General features: G+C 56.8%; 7 protein-coding genes across 7 annotated transcripts; 3 read left to right on the top strand and 4 right to left on the bottom strand.

Moving 5' to 3' along the window:
- Nucleotides 1-365: 365 nt before the first annotated feature.
- On the top strand, nucleotides 366-1,207 carry IE81DRAFT_98287 (hypothetical protein). Its single transcript, XM_025517809.1, has one exon. The coding sequence runs from the start codon at nucleotides 472-474 to the stop codon at nucleotides 937-939; it is 468 nt and encodes a 155-aa protein (XP_025370319.1). The 5' UTR covers nucleotides 366-471; the 3' UTR covers nucleotides 940-1,207.
- A 1,713-nt stretch (nucleotides 1,208-2,920) lies between these two features.
- Nucleotides 2,921-6,458, top strand: IE81DRAFT_98218 (hypothetical protein). Its single transcript, XM_025517808.1, has one exon. The coding sequence runs from the start codon at nucleotides 3,223-3,225 to the stop codon at nucleotides 6,136-6,138; it is 2,916 nt and encodes a 971-aa protein (XP_025370318.1). The 5' UTR covers nucleotides 2,921-3,222; the 3' UTR covers nucleotides 6,139-6,458.
- On the bottom strand, nucleotides 6,432-7,968 carry IE81DRAFT_322668 (B-cell receptor-associated 31-like protein). The gene is made up of 7 exons (XM_025513706.1): nucleotides 7,837-7,968; nucleotides 7,690-7,748; nucleotides 7,362-7,598; nucleotides 7,226-7,267; nucleotides 7,048-7,145; nucleotides 6,928-6,963; nucleotides 6,432-6,847 (listed from the first exon to the last, which is right to left on the bottom strand). The coding sequence occupies exons 1-7, from the start codon at nucleotides 7,840-7,842 to the stop codon at nucleotides 6,780-6,782; spliced, it is 546 nt and encodes a 181-aa protein (XP_025370317.1). The 5' UTR covers nucleotides 7,843-7,968; the 3' UTR covers nucleotides 6,432-6,779.
- IE81DRAFT_98207 (hypothetical protein) lies at nucleotides 7,609-8,318 on the bottom strand. Its single transcript, XM_025517807.1, has 2 exons — nucleotides 7,837-8,318; nucleotides 7,609-7,748 (listed from the first exon to the last, which is right to left on the bottom strand). Exon 1 carries the CDS (start codon nucleotides 8,206-8,208, stop codon nucleotides 7,858-7,860), a length of 351 nt encoding a protein of 116 aa, XP_025370316.1. The 5' UTR covers nucleotides 8,209-8,318; the 3' UTR covers nucleotides 7,609-7,748; nucleotides 7,837-7,857.
- A 1,118-nt stretch (nucleotides 8,319-9,436) lies between these two features.
- IE81DRAFT_98116 (hypothetical protein) lies at nucleotides 9,437-11,651 on the top strand. The gene has a single exon (XM_025517806.1). It carries the CDS (start codon nucleotides 9,545-9,547, stop codon nucleotides 11,459-11,461), a length of 1,917 nt encoding a protein of 638 aa, XP_025370315.1. The 5' UTR covers nucleotides 9,437-9,544; the 3' UTR covers nucleotides 11,462-11,651.
- Nucleotides 11,652-12,302: 651 nt separating this feature from the next.
- IE81DRAFT_280241 (hypothetical protein) lies at nucleotides 12,303-13,106 on the bottom strand (the record flags this gene model as incomplete). The annotated part of the gene is made up of 1 exon (XM_025511498.1): nucleotides 12,303-13,106. A coding segment is annotated over one exon (804 nt), but the record flags the coding sequence as incomplete, so codon positions are not given.
- Nucleotides 13,107-16,408: 3,302 nt separating this feature from the next.
- On the bottom strand, nucleotides 16,409-20,810 carry IE81DRAFT_98072 (hypothetical protein). Its single transcript, XM_025517805.1, has 2 exons — nucleotides 20,535-20,810; nucleotides 16,409-20,402 (listed from the first exon to the last, which is right to left on the bottom strand). Exons 1-2 carry the CDS (start codon nucleotides 20,647-20,649, stop codon nucleotides 16,606-16,608), a joined length of 3,912 nt encoding a protein of 1,303 aa, XP_025370313.1. The 5' UTR covers nucleotides 20,650-20,810; the 3' UTR covers nucleotides 16,409-16,605.
- Nucleotides 20,811-21,894: the final 1,084 nt, after the last annotated feature.

Below are 21,894 nucleotides of genomic sequence, written 5' to 3'. Positions count from 1 at the left end.
CTCTGGGGGCACTGCGTCATTTTGTCTTCTCCTTGCTCTCGCTCACTGTCCTTTCTAGATACCAACTTTGTTCGACCTCGTACACGACGTGAAAGCACCACTGCCGCAGCTCGGCTGGTCCTTGCAGAGAGACCGGTGGTGAATCCTTCACTCGGCAGGATTTTCGCCCTTTGGCACATTACGGCCCATTTACTATGCGTCACGACGATGGCGGCAGTCTACAAATTGAATGTGAAGTTATTGACCCGGAATAAGTTTCGTGTGCAAAGTTCTGTACGCTCGGAACTTTCGGTCAGTCGTCTCCCGCTGGTCAGGCTCGTGCAAATTCATAGCAGACGAAAGGAGCCGCGTCGAGGCAATCATGAAGTATGCCATCGTTTCCTCATCTACCAAACCGGTCTGGAAGATCTATCGGGCGCTCCGAGCTGGCCTATGGGCAAAGTCAAATGGTGACGTGAGCTTGGAGGCGGGATGCGCGACCGGCGTTCAACCGAAAAAGTTGCAGATCACGAAGCTTGGCACGCAGCATGCGCTGGCTGGCCAAAGTCATTCCGATCACAATTCGTCGCCCTCATGTCCCGCTGCAAGGGGAAAGCTGCGATCGCACTGATCTCGACTGCGCGTGAGGAGCCAAGCGCCTTTTGCAGTATTCACATTGGTCGACCCGTCGAGGCCTGTGTCGGTCGTGGAACTTCTTATAGTGGTATTATTGTCGCCCACGCGCGCAGCACGTTCTGCGTCGGTTTCCCGGCGGTAGTAGTCACAGTCTTGACGTCGCGGTTATTTGCACGGAATGTAATTCGAGATTTGAATGGTGAGTGGAATTGTTTCGTGGATGGTGCGGCTGTGATTTTGGAGTTCGATCACGACTGCAAACCTCCCGATGGGTATCGATCTGCAGCTATACGGAAGCATATGAAAGTTATCGAGTGGTCATGAGATCGCCTAGGTGAAACTTCGACTCTGCGCATTGAAGTTCCATGTATGATATCATTCATTATTGCTCCACCATTCTTGACACGGGAAGATTCACGATTCACATTCCAGATTGTAATTGTACAAAGAGGGCCTCGCTTTAATTGCAATCAAGTGAAGCGATCTGCCGTTTGGGAGCGCAAGTCGTGAGTGCACTCGATCAGCAAGGACCCTTCCCGAACCTCTTCAGCTATATATACTACTCAAGACTATGGACGCCAATCAAGCCAAGTCATGCATGCATGATGGATCGCAGCATGTCGCCGCACCCACCTTCTTGTATATACAGTATGTATATAGACCATATCGCGGTCGTCGGACAGTCGAGGTCATGATGCAGTCAGTCAATCAAAGCAACCACACGGCCACAATCACAATCACGAATGACGAAAATCGAGTGCCGCTGCTGATATTCATCCGCGGCGAAACCTTGGCGCCTAATTCTTTGCAAGGTCAAAATGTGAGATGGCGCGTCTCTTTGGTGAGCTTGCCGTTGGATGCGCGCCCACCTATATGTGCATGCATGCACGCAGCAGAAGGGGAGCACTAAGACTATGCCCGAGCAGAGAATTGATGAGCATGCGTGCAGTCACAGCAGCAGTCCAAGTGACGACTTTGCACAGACATGCTGCAGACCCGGCCTTTGATTGCATGCTAGCTGCCGCTGCTGCATGCACCTCTCTGCTCTAATCGACTCGAGAGTGGCCGATGAAGCCAGAAGACAGACCTCGAAAACTGTGGGGGTAGTCCACACCGGCCGCATGCTGCCTCGACGCCCCACGCCAACGCTAACGATCAGCGTGCATGTCTCGGTGCTGCTACTGTTGTCATCAGCAACCATTAGCACGCAGTCAAAAGTGTAAATTACGAACTTGAATCAATTAGGAATGATCTCATTCACATCTCGTCTTGCCTCCTGGACGGTCACGGTTCTGTGTTCGGAGAATAAGTGATGCAAGTGATGTAAGACAGCCGCATTTCCATCCAAACAACTTCAAATTGGCCTAAGGTGGCACCGGCACCGGCACCATGGCCGCGCGATCGCTCCTTTGAGGCCATGCACAATGTATAGATTTGACGATGCTGAGGCTGCGGGCGAAGACAGCCACATCAAAGTGAGCAGTCAAGGCTTCCCTCTCGTCAACGAGCCTCCGACCAAGCATGTCGCGTGTCGACGGTGACCGCTGGTTGCTTGCTTGCCCTCGCTAGCTGACTCGAGGCTCGATCTTGACTGTGTGAATGCGTGTGTATCAGTGACTAATGCATATGAAGGCTCGCGCCTTGGGGACGTCGGTTGCAATCGTGAATCTTGAATCTGAATAGCCGATTCATCAGCATTTGCACGCTTGAGCAGGGGCCGCAATTCTCAATTGGCCTAGCTATGGGCCTCCGCGGCTGAGAAGCAGATCTTGAATGCAGGTCAGATCACTAATCGACCGCTGAATACAATTAATCGGCTTCTCTGCAAACCGCTCAGATTGGCCGTGTAAGAATTATTAGTGTGCTCTCGGCCGCCTATTCTGACTTGGCTGCGCCCGTCCCCGTTTAGTGATGCGCATAAGTACGAGGAGTCATGCAGTGAGTGCATGCTGCACACGCAGCGGCAGCACGTCTGCTCTGCTGCTGATGCTATACGGCTTGTAAGCTGCCCGCCCGACGTTGCTGACGTTGGGCGCGTCTGGTACACTGGCCAACCGCCCACATTCAACGGCGCGCTTGTAAATGCCTCGAGTCGTGCTTCACCCAAGCAAGCCAGCCCTCAACAAACAAAACTGCTGTGACTGTCCACGATAGCTTCATTCAGTACCTCAAACACATCCAGCACTCCTCTTCAGGGTGTCTTCGCTCCTTCTTGCGACCTTCCATTCTCTCCATTCGCGCCCAGTCTCTGCTAGTCGCCCCGTACGATCGCCGTGTCTCTGGGCTGCACAGTCGAGCACGACCGCGCACACTTCAGCCTCCTTGCTCGATAGGACCTTCTTCGTTGTGAATCCGACCTGATTCGCACCCGCTCTCTTACCTCATCCTCTCAAGTCTCACCTAGTCTGCAACTCGGCCCGACATCTTTCCAATCTGTTCCTCATCCTTCTTTAGTTTCGAGACCCTCCCAATTTGCCAAGCTCCTAACGGAAAGTCAGACTCGGCGTAGCATACAAAGAGTAGATCGCGCCTTCATGCGACTCTCCTTGGGTTTTGCTCTCTGATCCAGTCGGCCAATCCGTCTTTATTGCTTCCGACGGTTGACTCATGGGAATCCCTCTTCGCTCTTCATCGGATCCTCAAAGGGACGAACGTCTCCACTCCATCTACGACAAATATCTCTACGATCCAAAGGATCTATACTCGCCCGATCCAGTCATCCGCGAGCTCGCACGCAAGCAATCAATCCTCCGCAACGACGGTGCTGCAGAGGAAGCCTCCGCCAAAAGACGCCAACAGCTCCAAGAGCATCACGAGCGAAACTCGTTCGTAGACTCCCCGAAAGCACCTCGACACACAAGGAAGACAACTGCCATCCACGTTGTTGACGCGCCAATGTCTGCTGCCAGAAACCGGCAATCTGGTGGCGTCGGTTTTGCCTCAGGTACGAAGGGACACGATGGTAACGAAGGCGGGCCGTCGCATCAACGTCAAGAGAGCGGTGGCGGGGCCTGGGCCGGCTTGATGACAGGCACTATGGGCGATAGCGACAGTGACAGCGACTCGGATGACGACCGTGTTCGCCGTCCCGCCCCTCACCAACGTGTCGCACCTTCGACACAGCCGTCACCCCAAAAAGCGGGCGCGAAGAGCGTCGCGGGCCGTGCCATGAATGCTGCTGGCGAACAATTGGGCAATCAACGCGGCAGCTGGACATCGCGTGCGGCCGCCGTTGGCTCAAGACCTCCCGACAGCGCGTCCCAGAATCCTCCTTCTCTGAAGCTTCTCGGTCTCAAGAGCTTGAAAGATGGTGGTGCACCTATCGGCGGCGGTGCCGCAAGCTCCGGCTCAGCGCAACTCCCACAATACAATCGACCCGCACCTGCACGCCAGGGCTCTCCCCTCAACATCTCAAGTGCTCCTCGGCAGACACCCAGCCCGCATTTTGACATGATGACAGAGCAGCAAGCTCTCGAGCGAAGCGGCAGCGCGGGTCAAACCAGCCACAACAATCGCGAAGACGGGCATCTTCAGCAACATCAAAGAGATGAATCTAGGACCGGCGCGTCCTCGCGACGCGTGCTCGACGACGTGACGGACGACGATGTGGGCCGTCACGGGAGCACGATCCACTTTGGTGCGGCGCCAGCGCTTGCATCCCCCGGGCTGAGAGGCCAAGAGCAGCATCGTTGGACAGAAGAGGACAGTCACATCGCCAGTCGTGGTGCCGTGCCGACCAGCACATCGGCACAGACCTTGCAAACGCCGGTCGAGGCTCACGGCCGTTTGGCAGCCGGTGATCGCCCTCCCGCTAGCCCCCGGACTGAGCTGACCCGTCAGCTAGGCTTGAGCTCCTCGCCTGTACAGCAAGCGACTCGTCATGTTGGCTCGCCTGCCGTGCGCCCTGGTGAAGCTCAAGACTACTTTGGCAACGCAGCCCCTCCACCTGCTGCACCTACGCCGGCTCATCAGCACCAACAGCAACAGGCTCGACAGATTGAGCGTCCTCACCCTCAAGATCGCTCACCCTTTGGACCGCAGGATCGCGGAATGAACGATCCACGCGGTAGTCCAAACGTAAGCCCGGAAAGCCTGCGCCCGACTGCTGGCAACATGCCCCCGCCTCGTCAACTGCTCGCAGATTCTCCCCCCCAGCAGAATTCTCAGATGCTTCCAGGTGACCGTCGCCCAGGTCCGGCCCCTCCCAATTTCCCGCAGCAGCGAGGTGATCGAGAGCAGATAGGAGGTCATAGATCACCAATGCCTCCTAATGATGGTCGGGGCTATCCGAATCGTATGGGTGGTCCAGCCGTCCCTTCCGCTGCTATGGTTGGACCTGGTCGCGACATGCATTCCCAGCCGCGCAACGTTCCAGGCCCAGGTCCTGGGCCTTACAATCAGCCTGTCCCAAGCGCCTCAGCGCCGCGTCGTCCCATGGGTCCATCTCAACCGAACGGTTATGGTCCACCAGGAGGCCCCGGCGGCTCGGCTATGCCGCGACCACAGGGCCCAAATGGCGGACCACCGCCCCCGTTTCCACAGCCGCGCGGTCCCGGTTTCTCGCAGTCGCCAGGCCCACAACAGCGCCAAATGCAAGAGAAGCGCCAGAGCAACGTCTTCCGTCGTTCCATGGCGTTCCTCACCGGAGGCGGCCAAGATGGTCAGGTGCCCCAACGCAGACCCAGCAATGGGCCCAAGAGACAAAGCGTGTTCCGTCGCAGCATGGCGTTCCTGACCGGTCGACCACCTCCTCAGCCCGCGTCGGAAGACGACGACGAGAATGCGCCTCAGCCTCGCGTGCGGGGCTTCGTCGACGAGAAGCCGCGCTCTCGAACAAAGAGCACCTACATGGGCGCTAGCGGTATGGGTGACGAGTGGGACGTCAACGGTGCAGGGGCCAAGTTCTGGAAGCGCTTCTCTGCAGCTCAACATCGCGCAGAGAATGGTGATCCGACCTCTGAAGCGTATAGGCGCAGGGCTCTGAACGGTCGAAGGCGTGTCAAGATCTTGGTCACCATTGGTCTAATCGGAATCATTGCTGCTGTCGCTGGTATCATCATATGGCGAGAAGGCATCGAGCATACGACGGACACACCAGGCTCCATCGACAGGTCAAGCAACGGCGGAACTTACATTCCACCGTCCGGCTCTCACACGCAAGCGGAACGTGGTGATGGGGCCGCTTCCCAAGCCGCGCCGACCGCATCTGCTTTCGCGGCTAGTAGCGCCACGGATGACAGCGGTGTTGCAGAGCAAGACACGGGCACAACTCGACACCACCGCCATCACCACAACAATGAGAGGGACGTGGACAATGATGCGAGTCTCGTAGAGCTGCTCGGGCGCAGTACCGCGCCGCCAGAATCGGAAGCATTTGCAGGTGCCGATCTGCTTTTAGCACCTCGCGCTACCGGTGCCGTCGCTCGGCCTTTTGGAAGGAGCAGCGAGCCCATCGATGTCGTCCGGCGTCATCAACAACAACATCATCGCATCGCCGCCTCGAAGCGCGCATTGTCTCAATAGGCATCATACTTCAATTGCGGGTCCGTACCATCGTTGGCAGAGCTGGCTCTCCAACCGTGCAGGCAGCACTCTTGTCCGTTTCTTGCCTACCGCTGCCGAACAAGTATTCAGCTCTCGATATCGAGTCGACAGAGGCTATGCTTTGAAGTCATCGAACCATCAGCAAAGCGTCACCTCGTTAGCTTTTCAACAACATCGACTACCCAATTGCCACCCATCCGCTCATCGCGATATGTCCTGTGTAAACCAAATTCGTCCGAGCGCACCGGCCGGCATTACTTCGTGTCTCCTCATCAGACATGCTACCATTCGTTCACATCGATTCTCTCCCCTCTCACACGTTCCGACCTCTACCTCTGACCACACATACGCTCATTTGTTTCGCTATATCGCTCGCTCCATCTTGCCTTGCCTTAAGTTGTGGACAATACATCCTTTGATTATCGCTTTCATGGGTAGCAAGACTGCCTCGAACCTCTTCCGTGACTTTTCGTCGTTGTTCACTCGAAGAGGGCGTTTGACTACAGTGTGGCATTGCACCAGATTTTCGCTGTCTGCGACTGCGATCACTGCCTCGAGCTTTCACACGGGCCAACTGCACCTCCTTTCGCTCAAAACGAAGCCGCTCGCTGTACAAGACACTAATCGTCCCTCGTCCTCGCGGCCTCTCCCTTGACAGCGGCCAGTTCGTCAGCAAGTCGGTTGTACTCTGATACACGAAGTGGGATGCCTTGGGTCAGAGACTGTGATGCAATCGGCTCTCGTCCAGCTCCGCTCTTGCCTACTTACCAGCTTGCTGTTGAGCGACCTGCTTCTTGAGAGTAGCTGGAGGATGCCGTTGCATACGCCATGAACAGGTCAGAAGGGCGCTACTACGTAGCAGAGAATGCACCACATGATCGAGCTCACCAACGTTGGAGTCGCTAGCAGGTTCGGCTTGAGTCTTGCCTGCAGCCTCTTGAGCTTGGATCAGCTCAGTGATGAGGGCATAAGTGCGTGCAAGAATTCTGTACAAGTCATGTGGTAGAAGCATGATATAAGCAAGGCACAGCAAGTAGATCGGCGCTGCTGCCGCACCAGCACTCACAGGGAGCAGAAGAGGCAGAAGCCGCAAAGGTAGCAGTTTCTCCTAAGGGAAAGTAAACGTTGCCGAACTATGGCGTCAGTATGACAAGAACGCGGGAGCATGCAGTTTCTGATCGCAGCACACTCGACCGACTTACTGTGCAAAAGCGAGTCTCAGAAGCATATCATGGTGAGCCGTGTCGCGGACGCCCAGCTGCTCCTTGGCTTGTTGACGCTCTGCCATGGTCTTGAGCAGTCTCTGACAGGCATCAACGAACAGAATGGAGACGAAGATGATACTGATCTTGACACCATACAAGACCTTTCCAACGATGGCATTCGTCGCAAAGAAACGGAAGATTGCGCGACGGATCTTGAAGGGAAAGGGCAGAATACTAGTGGCCCCAGATGAACGGAAGCGGATGGGATTAGACTTCCGAGGCAGCGCGATTGAGGCGGACTGCAAACGTGTCGGGGTCGGCTCACAGCAGTAAGAATACGATCATCTCCGAGACCAACAGGCCAAAGCAAAGCGAGTAGTGGATCTGAGAGTGGTGTGTGGAGGAGTTGGGCTTGTCAGCGTCGAAAACACTTCGCGTACATCCATCCATCCACGCACGCCTTCCCACTTACGGTCATCTTGAACGCTGGCGCTCAGTGGGGTGTTGCGAGTGATTTCAAGATTGGCTCAAAGATCGGGTGAGATGCAACGACTGAGTGTGAGAGTTGATGAATTCGGGATGTGAAGGTTGGAAAGCAAGTTTGATGCTGCTGATGATCGAGGTCGGCTGCTGTGGATGCGGTCTTGGTCCAAGGAAGAATCACCACACCGCCATGGCTGCTGGCCGCTTTGCCCCCTCCACGTCTGTGCTCATGCCAATTTCCGAAAGAGCGAGCGCGCAGCAGCATGCAGCAGCATCGAGCCTGCTTGCGGCGGCGGGCTGTGCTGCTACTGCGCCGCGCAGAGAGACCTGCTAACAGACATGCAGCACCCAGCGCGCGCATGCTGCATGTGAGTGCCGCTTGCGATCGCACGCTGCCTTGACGCGTACACGGAGCGGATGCTGCAGGGACGAGGTGGCCGTACCGAATCACGATTCAAGTCTTGAGTGATCAGTCACAGTCACAGTCACAATTAACGGAGTAGTGACGTCAAGCCACGACCTCTGTCCACCGATGCACGAAGAGGATGAGTTCCCCAACGCAGCAAGGATGAAGCCAGGTCATGGCGAACGTAGCCGTCAAGAGCTCGGCGGCGCTCACCGCGCATCCACGAGTAGGGTTGGTATACAACAGTCTCTAATTGGAGGTTTGAGTTGTGAGTCAAGTGTCAAGTCACGAGTCTTGAGTGTCAAAGTGTGAAGCGTCATGATATGGATGCCGTGAAATGGCTGGACACGGCACGGAACAGCGGCACGCTCACTTACACACAACAGTCAGGATGATGGCCCTGCCCGCTCTGCGAGCCTGCTGCATGCACCACCGTGACTAGCTTCCATGACCATGAAGGATGCGCTGCGTATTGGCGGTGAATAGACAGACCGCGCGTCATCGCCCCATCTCCGTGCTCCGCAGCTTCTTCCACCATCCCGAGTGTTCTTTCGTAGTCAGAGATTTAGAACAGTGCACATTGAACAGCAGTTGCACCAGGTTCTCGCGTCATTCGGGCAGGGCACACAGGAGATGGCGTCCATCAAGCGACACCTATGCGCAGCAGCAGCTAGCAGGCGCAAACGGCTCCCACTCATCGTCCAAGAAGTCACGAGTGTGAAGGCAAAAGAGAAGGTCAAATTACGACCCAGCATCTGTTGAAGAGGAGTCCTCGGCTCCCATGCAGCGCAGCCGAAAGTCACTCAGCACGCAGCACGTATGCTCGTGAAACGCTCCACACGTCAAGTCCAAGGCCAGTCAAAGTGGTCATATATGTCCTTTGTTCGACTCTGCATCATATATCAGCGCCATGCTCGACTGACTACACCGCGCCGCTTCAGCGATCCGAGACCGGATGAGCAGCACCGTCATTGTGATTTGCTTGGCTGCGGGTCCGGGCTGAGCGGGACGGCAAAGGGCTCTGTATGCGTCGGCTACTGAGAATAAAGTGTGACCCAAATTGGGCACCTTCATCAAGGACAGCGCGCGCGTCAACTTTTGCCCAAAAGCTCACTATGCAGCGTTGAATCGAGCGATAAAGGTCTCTATACGTCGCTGCTGGATCTACTCGCCTTGCCCTTCTTTCGTCCCTCTTTTTGCATTCTCGTGTGCTCCTCACTCTCGCCCGCCAAGCTTCCCATCAATTCTCTGCTCGAGGCATCTCACTGGCGAGAGACGCTGACCAAGCGCTATGGATCGCCTAGTCACGCTTCACGTACTTCTTCTCCTCGCGCTCTTCTTCTTGACGTTGACAATCAGCTCATGCGCTGCGCACAATCCGAGCACCCCAGTCGAAGCGGCAAAGATCATTTCGGACTACGTTGCAGCACATCCACTAGACGGAGAGAAGCTGCACTGGGCCGCCGATTCACCGATATGCCACATCGCCCTGTCCCAGTCCAGCAGCTACAACAGCAGCGACCTTGGCCCCACCTCGCCTCTGCGCGAGCAGATGGACTGTCTTGCCATCTCTGTTCCCTACACCTACTCTGATCCCAACGACCAACGCAGAGCCGATCTGGCAATCTTTCGCCTAGTGCCTAGCCAGATCAGATCGGGCAAGCGTCAGAGCAAAGGAAGGATCTTCCTCAATCCAGGCGGTCCAGGCGGATCAGGAAGTATCTTTCTAGCCGCCAATTGGCAACACTTCCTGGACCGCACCAATGCAGAGTACGAGCTGATCGGATGGGATCAAAGGGGCGTCGGGCAGTCCCAGCCTTCTGCTCCGATCTGCTTCGGCAGCGGCGTCGAGCAGGCGCGTTTCGAATTGGACGTTCAGATCAATGTGCCCATTCTCCAGCCAGGCACCTCCCCCACACCGGAGCAGATTCGTGCGCTACGAGAAGATGTGGATCATTCGCTCGCTCGCTATGCGGAGTGGAGGAATGGCTGCTTGAAATACAGCTCGAAAGATAGCGTCGACTTTCTGCCGTTCATTGGCACTTTTTACACGGCTCTCGATCTAGAATACATGCGTCAGCTCCTGGCTCATCACCAAGACTTTGCGCCGACCGCAGCGCCACGTGACGATGGAATCGCAACGAGTCCCGACTTGCTTCATTACTGGGGCATCTCTTACGGCACCACGATCGGACAGCTGTACATGGCAATGTTTCCGGAACAGACTGGGCTCTTCATTCTGGACGGCGTGGTCAACGCTTCGTCGAGCTTACACAATCGCGTCTCTCGTCAGACCGTGGGCGATCAAGCGGAAGCCGTGCTGGCGCTCGAGGGCTTTTATAAAGCATGCTTGGCCGCTGGACCGTCGAGCTGTCCCTTGTCCTCTCACTCGAAAGATGCCAAACACCTCGCTGACGTGGTAGACGTCGGTCTTCGTCGCATTCATGACGAACCAATGCGAGCCTCATCACGGAACACCACGTTTCTGGCCGGCCAAAGCCTTTCCAACGGTACCATAACACTGCCGCAAATCGAGGCTAGGATGCTGTCTCTGCTGATCAGTCCTTTGAGCAGACTTTCTGGAGGCTACGCTACTCTTGCGCGAATCCTCAAGGGTGTAGTCGACGGAGATGCCGATGAGGTGTACGCAGCAGGCTTCAGGTTCTCCCTCGACGCAGCGTCCGCTGGCAATTCGACTTCAGGTGGAGCACTACCTGACGACGGCATCTCGATCGTGTGTCAAGATGCACCTTCGGACGATTGCATCTCCACATCAGATGCGCTCGTCGATTGGATCCTCGACCAGTCCATTCCCATCTCCAAATATTTCGACCCGGTCGTACTGCCCAGCCTGTCATGCTCCGCAACGGGCTTGGATCATGCTCATGAGCGCTGGACCGGACCGATGCCGATGGACCAGCCCAGCCAGCCCTTGCAGCTTCGGAACAAGGCTCTGATCATCGGCAATGTGCTCGATCCGAGCACGGCAGGAGCCCAAGCGAGAGCCCTTCATGCCCACTTGCCCAACAGCAGCTATCTGCTCATTCATCACGGTGCAGGACACACAAGCTGGGCGCAGCCCTGCATATGCACGCACGAACTCGTTCGGCTCTACTGGGGTTTGGGAAGCTTGCCTGCACCCGTCCTGAAGTGCTCGGCAGGTCTCTTGCCTCTCTTCGGGAGACCATCGCCTCTCACATACTTCTGAGCCGATGCGAAGACGCTGTGAAACCCGTCGTTGCGAGAGCTTGCCGACATTTCACGTTTTAGAAAGCATGTTTCAAAGTAAGCATGTTTCGCGCAATCATGCACCTGTTCGTAAAATGAGCCACGTAGGCGCTGATCTGATTGAAGTGCTAAGATTGATATGGCTACAATGTGGGGAGTGACGAGATTCAAAAGTACGGCAGAAAGGCCCGGCCGGGGCTGGGTCTGGTGTTGCGAGATTAGGTGTGGAGGCGCGCGCGTGGGGGCCTTCGCAGCAAGAAGGATTTGCAGGAGCAGAGCTTGCCGAAGCGTGGTGTCAGGCTGTCGGACACGGTGCAGGCTTGTTTCGATACGGTAGGGGCGAAGCAGGGGTCATTTGCTTACTTGGCAGAGCTGCCAGAGTCTCGCTTGCCGTAAAGTCGGGGGTAGGCCATAGCGAGGGCAGGCGAAATGTCGTCACCCTCGTTTCTCTGAGCGCGTGCAGCATCCATCGTGCGCGAATCCTGCAAGAATAGATCTCCCTGTTCTACCTCGACGGACTGGGTTTGTTGTACCTGTACGCCAGTCTTTTCTTGCATGTCGCCAGCAGGCATTCCCAGCTCCAGATCGGTGGTGGCGCCGCTGCCGCTGCTCGTCGAGGTCGCTTTGCGCTTGATGCTCTTCTCGGAGGCGGGGTTGCGCAGAGGAAGCTTCATGATGCTGTCGCTCGCATCGGAAGATGCCGAGCCGACAACGGGCAGATCATCGCTGGCGACACCGCTGGGGCCGTAGCTAGAGAGGCCGGCAGTGTTGCCGTAGAGCGTGCTGCGCTGACCACGGAAGAGGAAGTTTCCGACCTTGTCAATGGTGGAGCTGACTTGGCTGGTGCTGACACCGGAAGGCTGTACGGCGGCAGCCTCGGCCAGATAGACATAGAGGCGGGTAGCCGCCATCAAGCTAATGGCGCTGCTTGGAACAGCGCCGATCAAGCTGATCACGGGAGAGAGTTGCATGGAAGTGAGGACAGCGATGATGATGTTGGGGATGGTGACCAACAGGTAGCAAGCGCCTTGGAAGACGAGGACTTCGCCAATGCGACTCGTGCCCATCTTGCACGTGCCGATGAGGAGCAGGACAAAGACCAGGATGTCTACATAGACGGTGAGGAGGTACTTGACCATGTAAGTCCTTTTGACCGAGAGGAAGCTGCAAGCTCCAGTGCTCCACGGTGCAGCAGCTTCTGCGAGCCAAGCAGCTTTGACGTCGGCGACTCCTTCAAACCAGGCAGCAGCCATGCCCGCGACAGACACGCTGACGATGATGGCGACCAAGCGACGGGCGTTACCTCCAGCTTGAAAGACGCAAACTGTGCGAGCAGCAAGCAAGGTGGAGCAGGAAATGGCGAGCAAGCCCATGCAAAGTTCGATGGCGATGAGCATGCCTTGGCAGTTGATCTCCGTTGGCGTAAAGAGGAGTGACAGGTTGAGGATGATGTAGACGATCCATGTCAGCTTGGCACCAAAGTATGCGAGTTGAGGCCATCGACGTTTGCGATCCCCGCGAATGATGCTGAGATCAAAGGGTAGGAATTGAATGAGGTCGACGAGCACTGCGCCAGCCGATGCGAAGGCGAGCAGCTTGGCATATTCAAAGGTGTGAGCCACGACCGCAGGCTGCTGGTAGTAGGAAGCGTCCACCATGGTGGATGCGAGAGTCGACGAGGAGGGGCGGGGGACTGAGGGAAGAGGGCGACTACAGTATGGGCAGACTGGGCCAAGATGGAGATCCTGGAGCGGAGGAGAGGAGCTGTGCGGCTTTGGGGACGAAAGAGACTCTTCTGCCCCTTTTGTATCTTTCTGCTGCTCACATTGACTGGATGGCAGGAATTGGGGGGATCGCCACTGAGACTCTTGCTCTTGACTCGAAGCTTGACAGATGGGAGCAAGATGTTTGCAGCGGACGTGTTTGCCGTTGTACGTAGCTGCCTGCCTGCCTGCCTGCGGTGTTGCTGAATGGGGCAGGTTCGCGTGGGTGCGCGCGGGTGGATGGATGGATGGATGCACCTTGCGCCTGATGCGAGGGGGATCCTGTCTAGCCCGACGCTATATCGCACTGGACGCTCCAGCAGCAGCGAGCATCCTTGACAGCTATATAGAGCTGTGCGCGCCCTTGCTTGTGAATTGACGAACGATTCTTGCTCTTGCTCTTGCTCTTGCTCTTGATGCTCACGAGCTCGGTGCGCAGCAATAACAGAAGAATAGCAGCAGTAGTCGCACTCGAGGTATCGTGATCGAGGCACATTGATCGCTGTGCGTCGAAAAGTTCCACGCCTCTGTGCTGACGCGGTGCGGCGGGGGAAACGTACACATCAGCATGCAAATGACGAACACAAAACACATGCTGCTGGGTGCGCGTGCTCGAAGCTATACGCGGCCATGCATGCAAGAAGTCAACCGTGTGTGTTTACCGATTTAATTACCATTAGCGGTTTTGCCAGACGTGCTGCTGCTGCTGCTGCTGCCTGCATGCACGAACAACTGACAGCAAATGCGTCGCGGCATGCCAAGGCAGGCAGGCAGGCAGGCAGGCACAGCCAGCAGGCCAGACTGAATCACTCGACTGCTGGTGAGTGTCCCAAACGCCTCCGCTGCAAACATTCTGCCGTGAGATTGTGGGCTCCGCGGTGAGAAAGAATTAAGGCATGCTGCTGATGAAGAGCAGCAGAAAACTCTAAATGATCGAGGTCACATATGTACGTTGCGCTATGGTACCGGCTGATGCAGCTGAATTGGCAAATTGCGCTACAGAGCCGCAGGGGAAGCCTGTTTGCAGTATCCAAGTAGTTGAGTGTGGATACACAGCACACACAGTCCAGCCTTACTTGAAAGTGTTGCTGCTGCTGTCAGGGCATCAGTGAGACTCTTGACTAGCATGATTTGGGGAGCGGCGGCCAGCACACCATTCATCAGTGATTCTGCTGCTTGGCCGAATCCGTCGAGCAGATGAGCGCCACACTACACGATGCTGCGCTTTCTCTCTCCGCTCTCAACCTCCCTCTTTTCGGTGCAGTGTGCATGCGTCTAGACCGAGGCAAGGCTGCTGCTGTGCTGTATGATCTGTGCTCAAACTGGGGTCGAGGCCGAGGCGCACACGATGCACGGGGCTGCTTTGAGGGTTCCTATGCTCGTGCGACCCTATACTTTGACTGCATGCAGTCCCACGCTCTGTTTACCGCGGCATGTGCGCGTGTGACAGGTTCAATGGGTGTGAGAAAATCATCATTTCACTCCGACAGCAGCAGCTGCTGGACCAGTCAAAGGCAAGCAAGCAAAGCCAAAAGTGGCGCTGCATGGAGGGATTGACGCGGCAGTACAGTAGCAGAGCTAGCATACATGCAGATCGAAGCTTCGACATGTATATTCGTGCTTGACGATGCAAGTGTGGCAAATGGGGTGCAGTGGGAATCGAATGGTGAATTTCCGCAAACTTTGTTCAAACCAAGTCGTGCCGTGCGGTGCTGTGCTGTGAGCGCTGACGCTGATGCTGATGCTGTCACTGTGACTGTCGCTGCGCTGCTGTCCTTTGCCCGCGGAGGAGGCGCGGCGGTACATACCAAGTGACGAATGCTCCTTCGTGCGTCGTCCACATTCGATTCGTGATTGCATGCATGCTGGTGATTGACAGCATTTGGGATCTGCTTGCGCATTCAAATGTGCGGATATACGCAGCCCCCGTGGCAGTCGACTCAGTCAAGCACAATCACGAATCGGTACAGCTAGTCTCGTTCGCTCCCCGGGCCCATCGGTTGCATGGACCCGAGAGTTTGACTCCTTGCATTCAAAAAGCACGCACGCGACGCAGGGGCATACGCGTCGAGGACAGCAGGTGTTGGTTGGTCTGACCTAGAGCTGCTCCGCATCGCGTTGTGTGCCCTGACATCCATGCGTGCACTATAGCTGACTGGTGCATGGGTGTGAGTGCGTGAGTGGTTTCCAAACGTGCAAGGATGCTTGCTCGTGTGAGTCGGGCTGCACGCTCTCCGCGCGCGGGGTGGCCATGCCGGCATGGCGGCATCAGCGCGCAGCCTCTCGCGTGCGAGTCGTCCATGCCGCACGCTCATACGGGCGGGCACGCGCGAGGTCATCGCGTCGTGCAGCGATACATATACACGCGGCAAGACGCTTCGCTGCAATATGTTGTCCTGCTGCTCCGAGTCGTGAACCCTAGCTGCGCTGACCGAAGCTGAAGCGTCCTCCTTGCACCACCTTGCAGCTGCTGAAAGTTCCTAAATCAGCGGCAGAGAGCCTTCGGACCACGGTACACAATTGGTACGGTGGGATGTGGAAAGGTGGAGAGTGCGAAATTCAATCAGTCATCATGGAGCAGAGGATTCCCTGCTCATGCAAGGATGTTCGACCACAGCAGACGTTCTAATCAGAGACCCCCAGGTGGTGCAAAGCTTTTCAAGGGTCATTCGTGGTCGTCCGTGTTGCAAGTCGCCGAAAATGGCACCGGGTGAAGGGTCGATTGAGTTTGCACTCGGCCTCGGCCGCGTGCTCTGCTCGGTCGACGATCCACCTAGCTGCTTTAACCGCAAGGGGACGGCGTACAGGGGTACGAAGTGGGCCCACGCAGCAAGTACGGGCTTCAAGCACCGCGCAACCAATCACCTCCTTGTCTTCGTCCTATCGACGGCGACTTTTGCTTCCCCCTTTGCCAGTCGAACGTTGACGCGCGCCATGGAAGATGTGTGGACAAACAAAGCATTCTGATTGCGATTGTGACATTGAAGATGTGGAGCTAGCATGCGCAACGGCGCAGCACAGAAGAGGCAAAGTGAGTGTGGTGGGCAAAGAAGCCCGGTGCAGGGAAACGAGGTAAAGAATGTGTGAGATTGTGTGTACGAAAATGGTGCTGCAAAGCACACATCGTGTAGATGTGCCACCTGCGCGGTCACTCGTACAGGGCCAAGTGATCTATGAGGGTATGTGTGCTGAGTTGTGTCACGAATTGCGGCTGTTCCGCAATTCTTGGTGAGAGGGAACAACCACGGCCGGGCTTCGGTTTCTTCGGCTTTGCCTAGACAAATTGTTCTGAGAGCATCACGTCGAGTTGTTGTTTGGCAAGTCGTCATTCGACCACATGGATGTCTGAATGTCACGATTGCTAAGCGCCTCCAGCAGCGGCAGTCTGTCTGCGCCATTGCGTCGCGTAATCGGCAGAAAAGCTCAAGTGATCGAGGTCTTCGTGATCCACACTTTCGCCTTGCTCGGGCACTCCCACCATGCTCCCAACGCGGCCGGTCGATCCCGAAGCCCTAGAAGCTCGCCGATTGAGACTTGTAGAATCGACGCTTCCTGACATGCCGTTCGGGGCACCTAACGAGCTGCCTCTTCCAGAGCTGTGACCGCTGCTTCGGGAACTGATACTGGCTGACCTGGCGCGTCGGGCCATGGCAAAAGGCGCTGGCTCTGGCTGCATCGTAGGTGCTGGTCTGGGCGACTGGGCTTCGGCGGCTGCCTTTCGCAAGGATGGGCGGCGAGCTCCTCTGGTCCTTGCAGCCAAGCTGACATCACCAGTGGCGCTAGAAGTGCCCGACAAGATGCCCTTGCGGCTACCCACGGGCGCCTTGATCTCAATGTGAGGCGGATCAAGCGGTGGATTGGTCTGAGCATGGCGGTGCTTGCTCGCAGCGTTGAGCGCCGCGAGTTGCTTGCCCGTCGATGAGCTACTGTCGATGCTGGTATTGTTGCTATCGCCCCCCGCGCTGTCCAGCCTCCGTAACGAGCCGCTGCGAGTACCTCTAGTGACGACTTTTGCAACGGGAGGGTTCTTGGGCTCTTTCTTGAGGGGGGAGGACACCTTTTCTGCCGATGCCATGCTACCAATGGTGACCGCTCCTCCAGGAGCCATGGCAGCTTGACCGCTGAATCTGCGCGACTGTCGCGCTGATTTGGCGATGGGCTGAGTGCTGGTGTCGTAGTCATCCATAGAATCTTGACCATAGTCAGTCCCAGCCCGAAGCCCGTAAGCATCGGCACTGCTCCACATCTGTTGCAAGGGACCACGTCGCTCGATTGTCGTCGCGAAGCCCAGGTCGGCCCACGGGGCAGCGTCTGGTGTGCTGGGAGTAGCTGGAGAATTCGATGGCAAGCTCAGCGCGCCGCGCAAGCTGCCACTTTTGGGCAAAGGTCGCGTAGAAATTGCAAGCTCTCGCTCTGGAATAAGAGGCGACGCGGCGTGCTTTGATTGCCTCGAGAGACTCTTGGCCAAGGGCACGTTGTCATCCGAGTCATCCCCGATCCTGTCGGCTTCTGCCAAGAGCCAAGCGGTGCTTGGATCAGCGACTGCCTCGAGCGAAGAGGATTCGGTGGAGGTGTCTTGAGCTGGGACCGGAGCCACGGCACTGGGTGGCGGTCGATTCGGTTTTGCTTTGAGGTTGCGAAGGCTGTCGAGGCGCTGGCGTGGAGTGAGACTGCTCCATCTGCCCGTTGGTGATGGCACCTCTACATTAGGCCGAGGCCTATCCGCCTCGGATGCCCTTCGAGGTCGTCTGGGCGCGCCTTGCGCCTCAGTGGCATCCATGAGAGCAAGGGGAGCAAATGGGTCGGGCATCGGCTTCCGCAACGCCTTGCGCATACTGTTGCGGATTTTTGATCGGCCCGACAGGTCTGATTCGGATTTTGGCATAACTGGAGGTGAGATTCCCACTGGTGGCAAGGAAGCTCGAGATCGTTTGGGCTTGGGCAGCGAAGCGTTGCGATCCATGTAAGGGGCACGCGAAGCCAGGACGCTTTGTTTGGCGCTTTGTTCCGTGGCGTCTGTATCACCGGCAAAGGCAAATTCTGCACGCGTAGGACTGGACGTTTGGCTTCCTGTGAAGCTGCCGCTCCGCAAAGATTTGAGAGCACGACCAAGAGGCGAAGAAGCGTCGCCCCTGTCGTCCTCTTCATCGCCAAAGCCAATCGCCTCGCCATTTTGACCGATTTTGATGCTCGGTAGCGAGCTCTTCTCGGCCTCATCAAAAGAAATGAGAGGAGAAGCAGGAGGCGAGCGAACCTTGCTGACGCGCTCGGAATGCGCTTGCCGCTGAAGTTGAAGCTGCACATCGGTGAGACCGACGTGATGGCTTGGCTTCCGCGGAGACGAAGGACTTGAAATGACTGGTGCTGATGAGGATCGAGTAGGAGCAGAGGGCAGAGGCTTGTCGATCGCCGCAGTGGAGGCTTCAGCTGAACGAGGTGCAGGCGGTTGCAGGCTGTCCGTAGGGAGATCACTGGGCAAGCTCGTCGTCGACGCGCTGGAGCCCAACTCTTTCGCACGTTGTGCTTGTCTTCTCGCTCGCCTTTTGCGCCAGTCCCAGTCTCTTCCAGCAGCGGCTGTGCTTTGCGTGAAACGCTCAAACCAGAACTCGTGCTTTTCCCACGCCCTAGGATCTTGCAATGTCGCTCCGTCGTCCGCAGCCCAGTGCGCATGCTCTTCATCGCGCGGTCCGACGTACCACAGCGATCGAGGATCCGGGTGTGAGGCGACATGGGATGCCGTCTCGAGGCGTTCCTTCGCTCGATCGTGGCAGTCTGCGAAAGCAGTCCAGTCCGGCTCTGTCAGCCGAATGTGCTTGTTTCTGCGACTTGTAGGCCATGCGGATCTGATCTGTGCTAACGTCATGCTGCCCAATCTTGGCAGTGGTGGCGGTCTGAGAGCTGCTTCACCAAAGCCAGCACCCGGAGGCAAGCTCGAATTCGAGGTGCTCCACTGAGAATTCTCGAAGGGAGCTCGCGTGCTTTGTGCTTCATTGTCAAGGTAAGCGGCAGCTGAAGACGACCCCTCAAACGGCCAGGGCCCAGGGTCAGTTCCGCGCCCAGGGAAACTCAGCGGCGAGTCTCGGAGTGAGTCCCGATCCCAGTCAGCACTGAAAGATCCCTGACTGTTGGGGTACAGGCCTGCCTCTGCTGGGGAACGCACGAGGGGTAGTCCTGCATAAATCTCCGGCTCGCGCTTTAGGATGGGCGGCGGCCCAGCAGGGGCGGGTCGTCTCCTTCCATGCCCTCTGCTACTCGCGCCACCATGTCCAGTGCTACTGCTGGGTCGACTTCGCTCGTCGCCGCTGAGCGACACGCTCGAAACGTCTGACAAGGATGCAAACGAGCCAGCAGCAGAGCTAGAAGGTGAAAGCAAGTCGGGTGAAAGCGGTCCGCTCTCATCGCTAGATCTAGGTTCGTCGAGGTTCGAATCATTCAGAAGTGTAGGTGTAGTCAAAGGGTTCCCTTTGAACGACCCGTCTGACGCCACGGGCCGCAGCCTCGGCGGTCGCTCAGGCCCAGTAGAGGATGGAGTTGGAACCTCTGCGCTCGCCGCCGAAGTCTGCAATGGCGCATGTGATGCTGGTGGGACACCGAGAGCAGCAGCAGCTGCAGCCGCCGCAAACGTGGTAGAGGAGCCGTCGTCAGTACCGTATACGGACGACCTCCTGGACGAGGTGGCGCTATTGTCTCCCCCGGTGGAAGGGCTTTCGCCGTTTGGCGAGCGTGCCAGGGCTTGCGCTGCTGCGTGGGGATCCAATCTTCCAGACTCGCGCCTCCCTCTCTGGTGAGGGGATCCATTTTCCCTATGCATGGAGCCAAGTGTCATCGCACCGCTTCTGCCCCGCTCATCCAAGTCGAGGTGTATCGGAGAGATGCACAGTCTAGAGCGAGGGTCATTGCTGGTGATGCGAACCTGACTACTGCGCCTGCGAATCACGCTGTCGTTGCTTCCAAACTTGTACGCGCGCCTCAGAGGCCGCTTGCCGTTCGAAGGCTCGGCGTCTGAATCTTCCTCGTACTCGTACTCGTCCGACTCCAGCTCAAATTCCGCCTCATTCATGTTGGATAAGCCTTCGTTGAATTCGTAGAGGGAGGCAATCTGTCTAGATGATCCGGTCGAGACCATAAGGTAGAGCAGCGTGCAGCAGAGGATGGTCACTATGAAGGAGGCGCAGGCGATCAACAAGCTGCTACACGAGAACGGCTTCTCTCTTTGCAGGCGCTTTCTTGTCGCACACATTTTGGAGCGACTCCAGCTCCTCGGTACCCCAGATCCGTGCAGACACTCACCTGGCGCAGCCAGCAAGATCATTGCGGTCCACGTTCGCCATATCGCACAATACCAATACCAAATTGCATGGCGTAAGGCAGAGAGCACCGCCCCCAGTTGATCCACCACTATCATGTTGGCTCGAAAGGCCGCGTGGCTTCTTAGAAAGGGACCAGATCGAGCCGAGAGTCGGCCTCGTTTGGCGAGATGACCTGATGGCCTGCCGAAACACCCTCGGAAAGTCTTACAAGGCTGAATGAGGCGCTATCGATTTTTGGACGCTGTGAAAAGGTTAGCAGGTGGAGTCGACAACCGGATGAGCTGACCGTCTGTTGAAGCGGTCTTGAATGACTTTGCGCCGAGCCTATGCGATCGCACTGACTGGTCCTGCGCCGAGGAAAAGAGTGTGGAGGGCGTAGCTCAGCTGGAAGCCAAGGTTCGCCGATGAGTCGCGCGAATGAAACGAGGTAGATTGGTGGAAATGAGCGGCCAATTGCAATGGAAGGTGAAGCGACCCAATTCTGTACACCGCACGCGGAAGGATAGCGACGAAGGATGGCTGCGAGATTGTTGCACAGCGCAGGAACGATGCCGGCACTCGGATTTGCGAGCTCAGCTGCCTCGGTCAAATATTGGACGCGAGGATTAGCGAGGCTCGGATAAGCAGCTCTTGGTCAACTGGGTGACAAAATTTCCATATGGCCACTGCTTCGCAGCGCGGAAAGGATCCCGTCGAGTAGCAGAAGTGTCGGATGATGCTCGCTAGTGAAGATGAACGGTCCGAATTGTCGCTTAAGGAGGCGCTAGTGGAGGACCCGGGTGTAAGCTCGATGCGGAGCGATCGAACGAGCAGAGCAGAGCAGAGCAAGGTAGTGCAGACGGCGGAAGCTTGCAGTCGGGAAAGGTACAGCCAAATGGCTGTATTTTGTTCTCCTGGTGCACGGGTATCTCGTGTGGAAGGAGGCGTGCGCTGGGCGAAGTTGTACTGTTACAGCCGCTGTAGGCTAAGAGGTGAAGGGCGGGAACCGGAAAAGGTCGATGTGAGGATTGGGACTGAGCTGAACGGGCACGGATAGACGGGAAGCGGTACAGTCTGAGTGATGGGATTGCGTGGAGATTTGAGATGGAAGCAATTTGGGTGAGTCGCAGATGAGCAGGTCGATCCTGTAGGGACGGTGCGGTGCCGGTGCCTGGGCGAGCGAGCGGGTCTATTTACTTGAGTGACTGTATGCGTAAGCTCGGACACAGATGCATCATCATCTGTACATACAGCTGCATCTGCAGAGGGAGCGTAGAGAGGCAGGCCGCGGGTCTCGACCTCGATGGAGCCAGCCTCTCCCCGCGCGCGCGTGCATGCGTATAGATGCAACCGCTTCGCCG

The sequence above is a fragment of the Ceraceosorus guamensis genome, assembly GCF_003144195.1.
Source record: "Ceraceosorus guamensis strain MCA 4658 unplaced genomic scaffold IE81scaffold_22, whole genome shotgun sequence".
In the NCBI taxonomy this organism is placed as follows: domain Eukaryota; kingdom Fungi; phylum Basidiomycota; class Exobasidiomycetes; order Ceraceosorales; family Ceraceosoraceae; genus Ceraceosorus; species Ceraceosorus guamensis.
The sequence above is the reverse complement of the archived record's forward strand: the minus strand, read 5'-3'. Positions and strand labels throughout refer to the sequence as shown.

What these genes read in the sequence shown, in the direction of transcription:
- IE81DRAFT_98287 (XM_025517809.1), top strand. Translation starts at nt 472, where the DNA reads ATGCGCGACCGGCGTTCAACCGAAAAAGTTGCAGATCACGAAGCTTGG.
- IE81DRAFT_98218 (XM_025517808.1), top strand. Translation starts at nt 3,223, where the DNA reads ATGGGAATCCCTCTTCGCTCTTCATCGGATCCTCAAAGGGACGAACGT.
- IE81DRAFT_322668 (XM_025513706.1), bottom strand. An exon ending in ATGATCGTATTCTTACTGCT is followed by an intron (nt 7,599 to 7,689) that starts GTGAGCCGACCC and finishes TGGGGCCACTAG; the next exon opens with TATTCTGCCCTTTCCCTTCA. An exon ending in TTCTGCCTCTTCTGCTCCCT is followed by an intron (nt 7,146 to 7,225) that starts GTGAGTGCTGGT and finishes TGACTTGTACAG; the next exon opens with AATTCTTGCACGCACTTATG.
- IE81DRAFT_98207 (XM_025517807.1), bottom strand. Translation starts at nt 8,208, where the DNA reads ATGCGCGCGCTGGGTGCTGCATGTCTGTTAGCAGGTCTCTCTGCGCGG.
- IE81DRAFT_98116 (XM_025517806.1), top strand. Translation starts at nt 9,545, where the DNA reads ATGGATCGCCTAGTCACGCTTCACGTACTTCTTCTCCTCGCGCTCTTC.
- IE81DRAFT_98072 (XM_025517805.1), bottom strand. Translation starts at nt 20,649, where the DNA reads ATGATAGTGGTGGATCAACTGGGGGCGGTGCTCTCTGCCTTACGCCAT. An exon ending in GATCTTGCTGGCTGCGCCAG is followed by an intron (nt 20,403 to 20,534) that starts GTGAGTGTCTGC and finishes CCTCCTTCATAG; the next exon opens with TGACCATCCTCTGCTGCACG.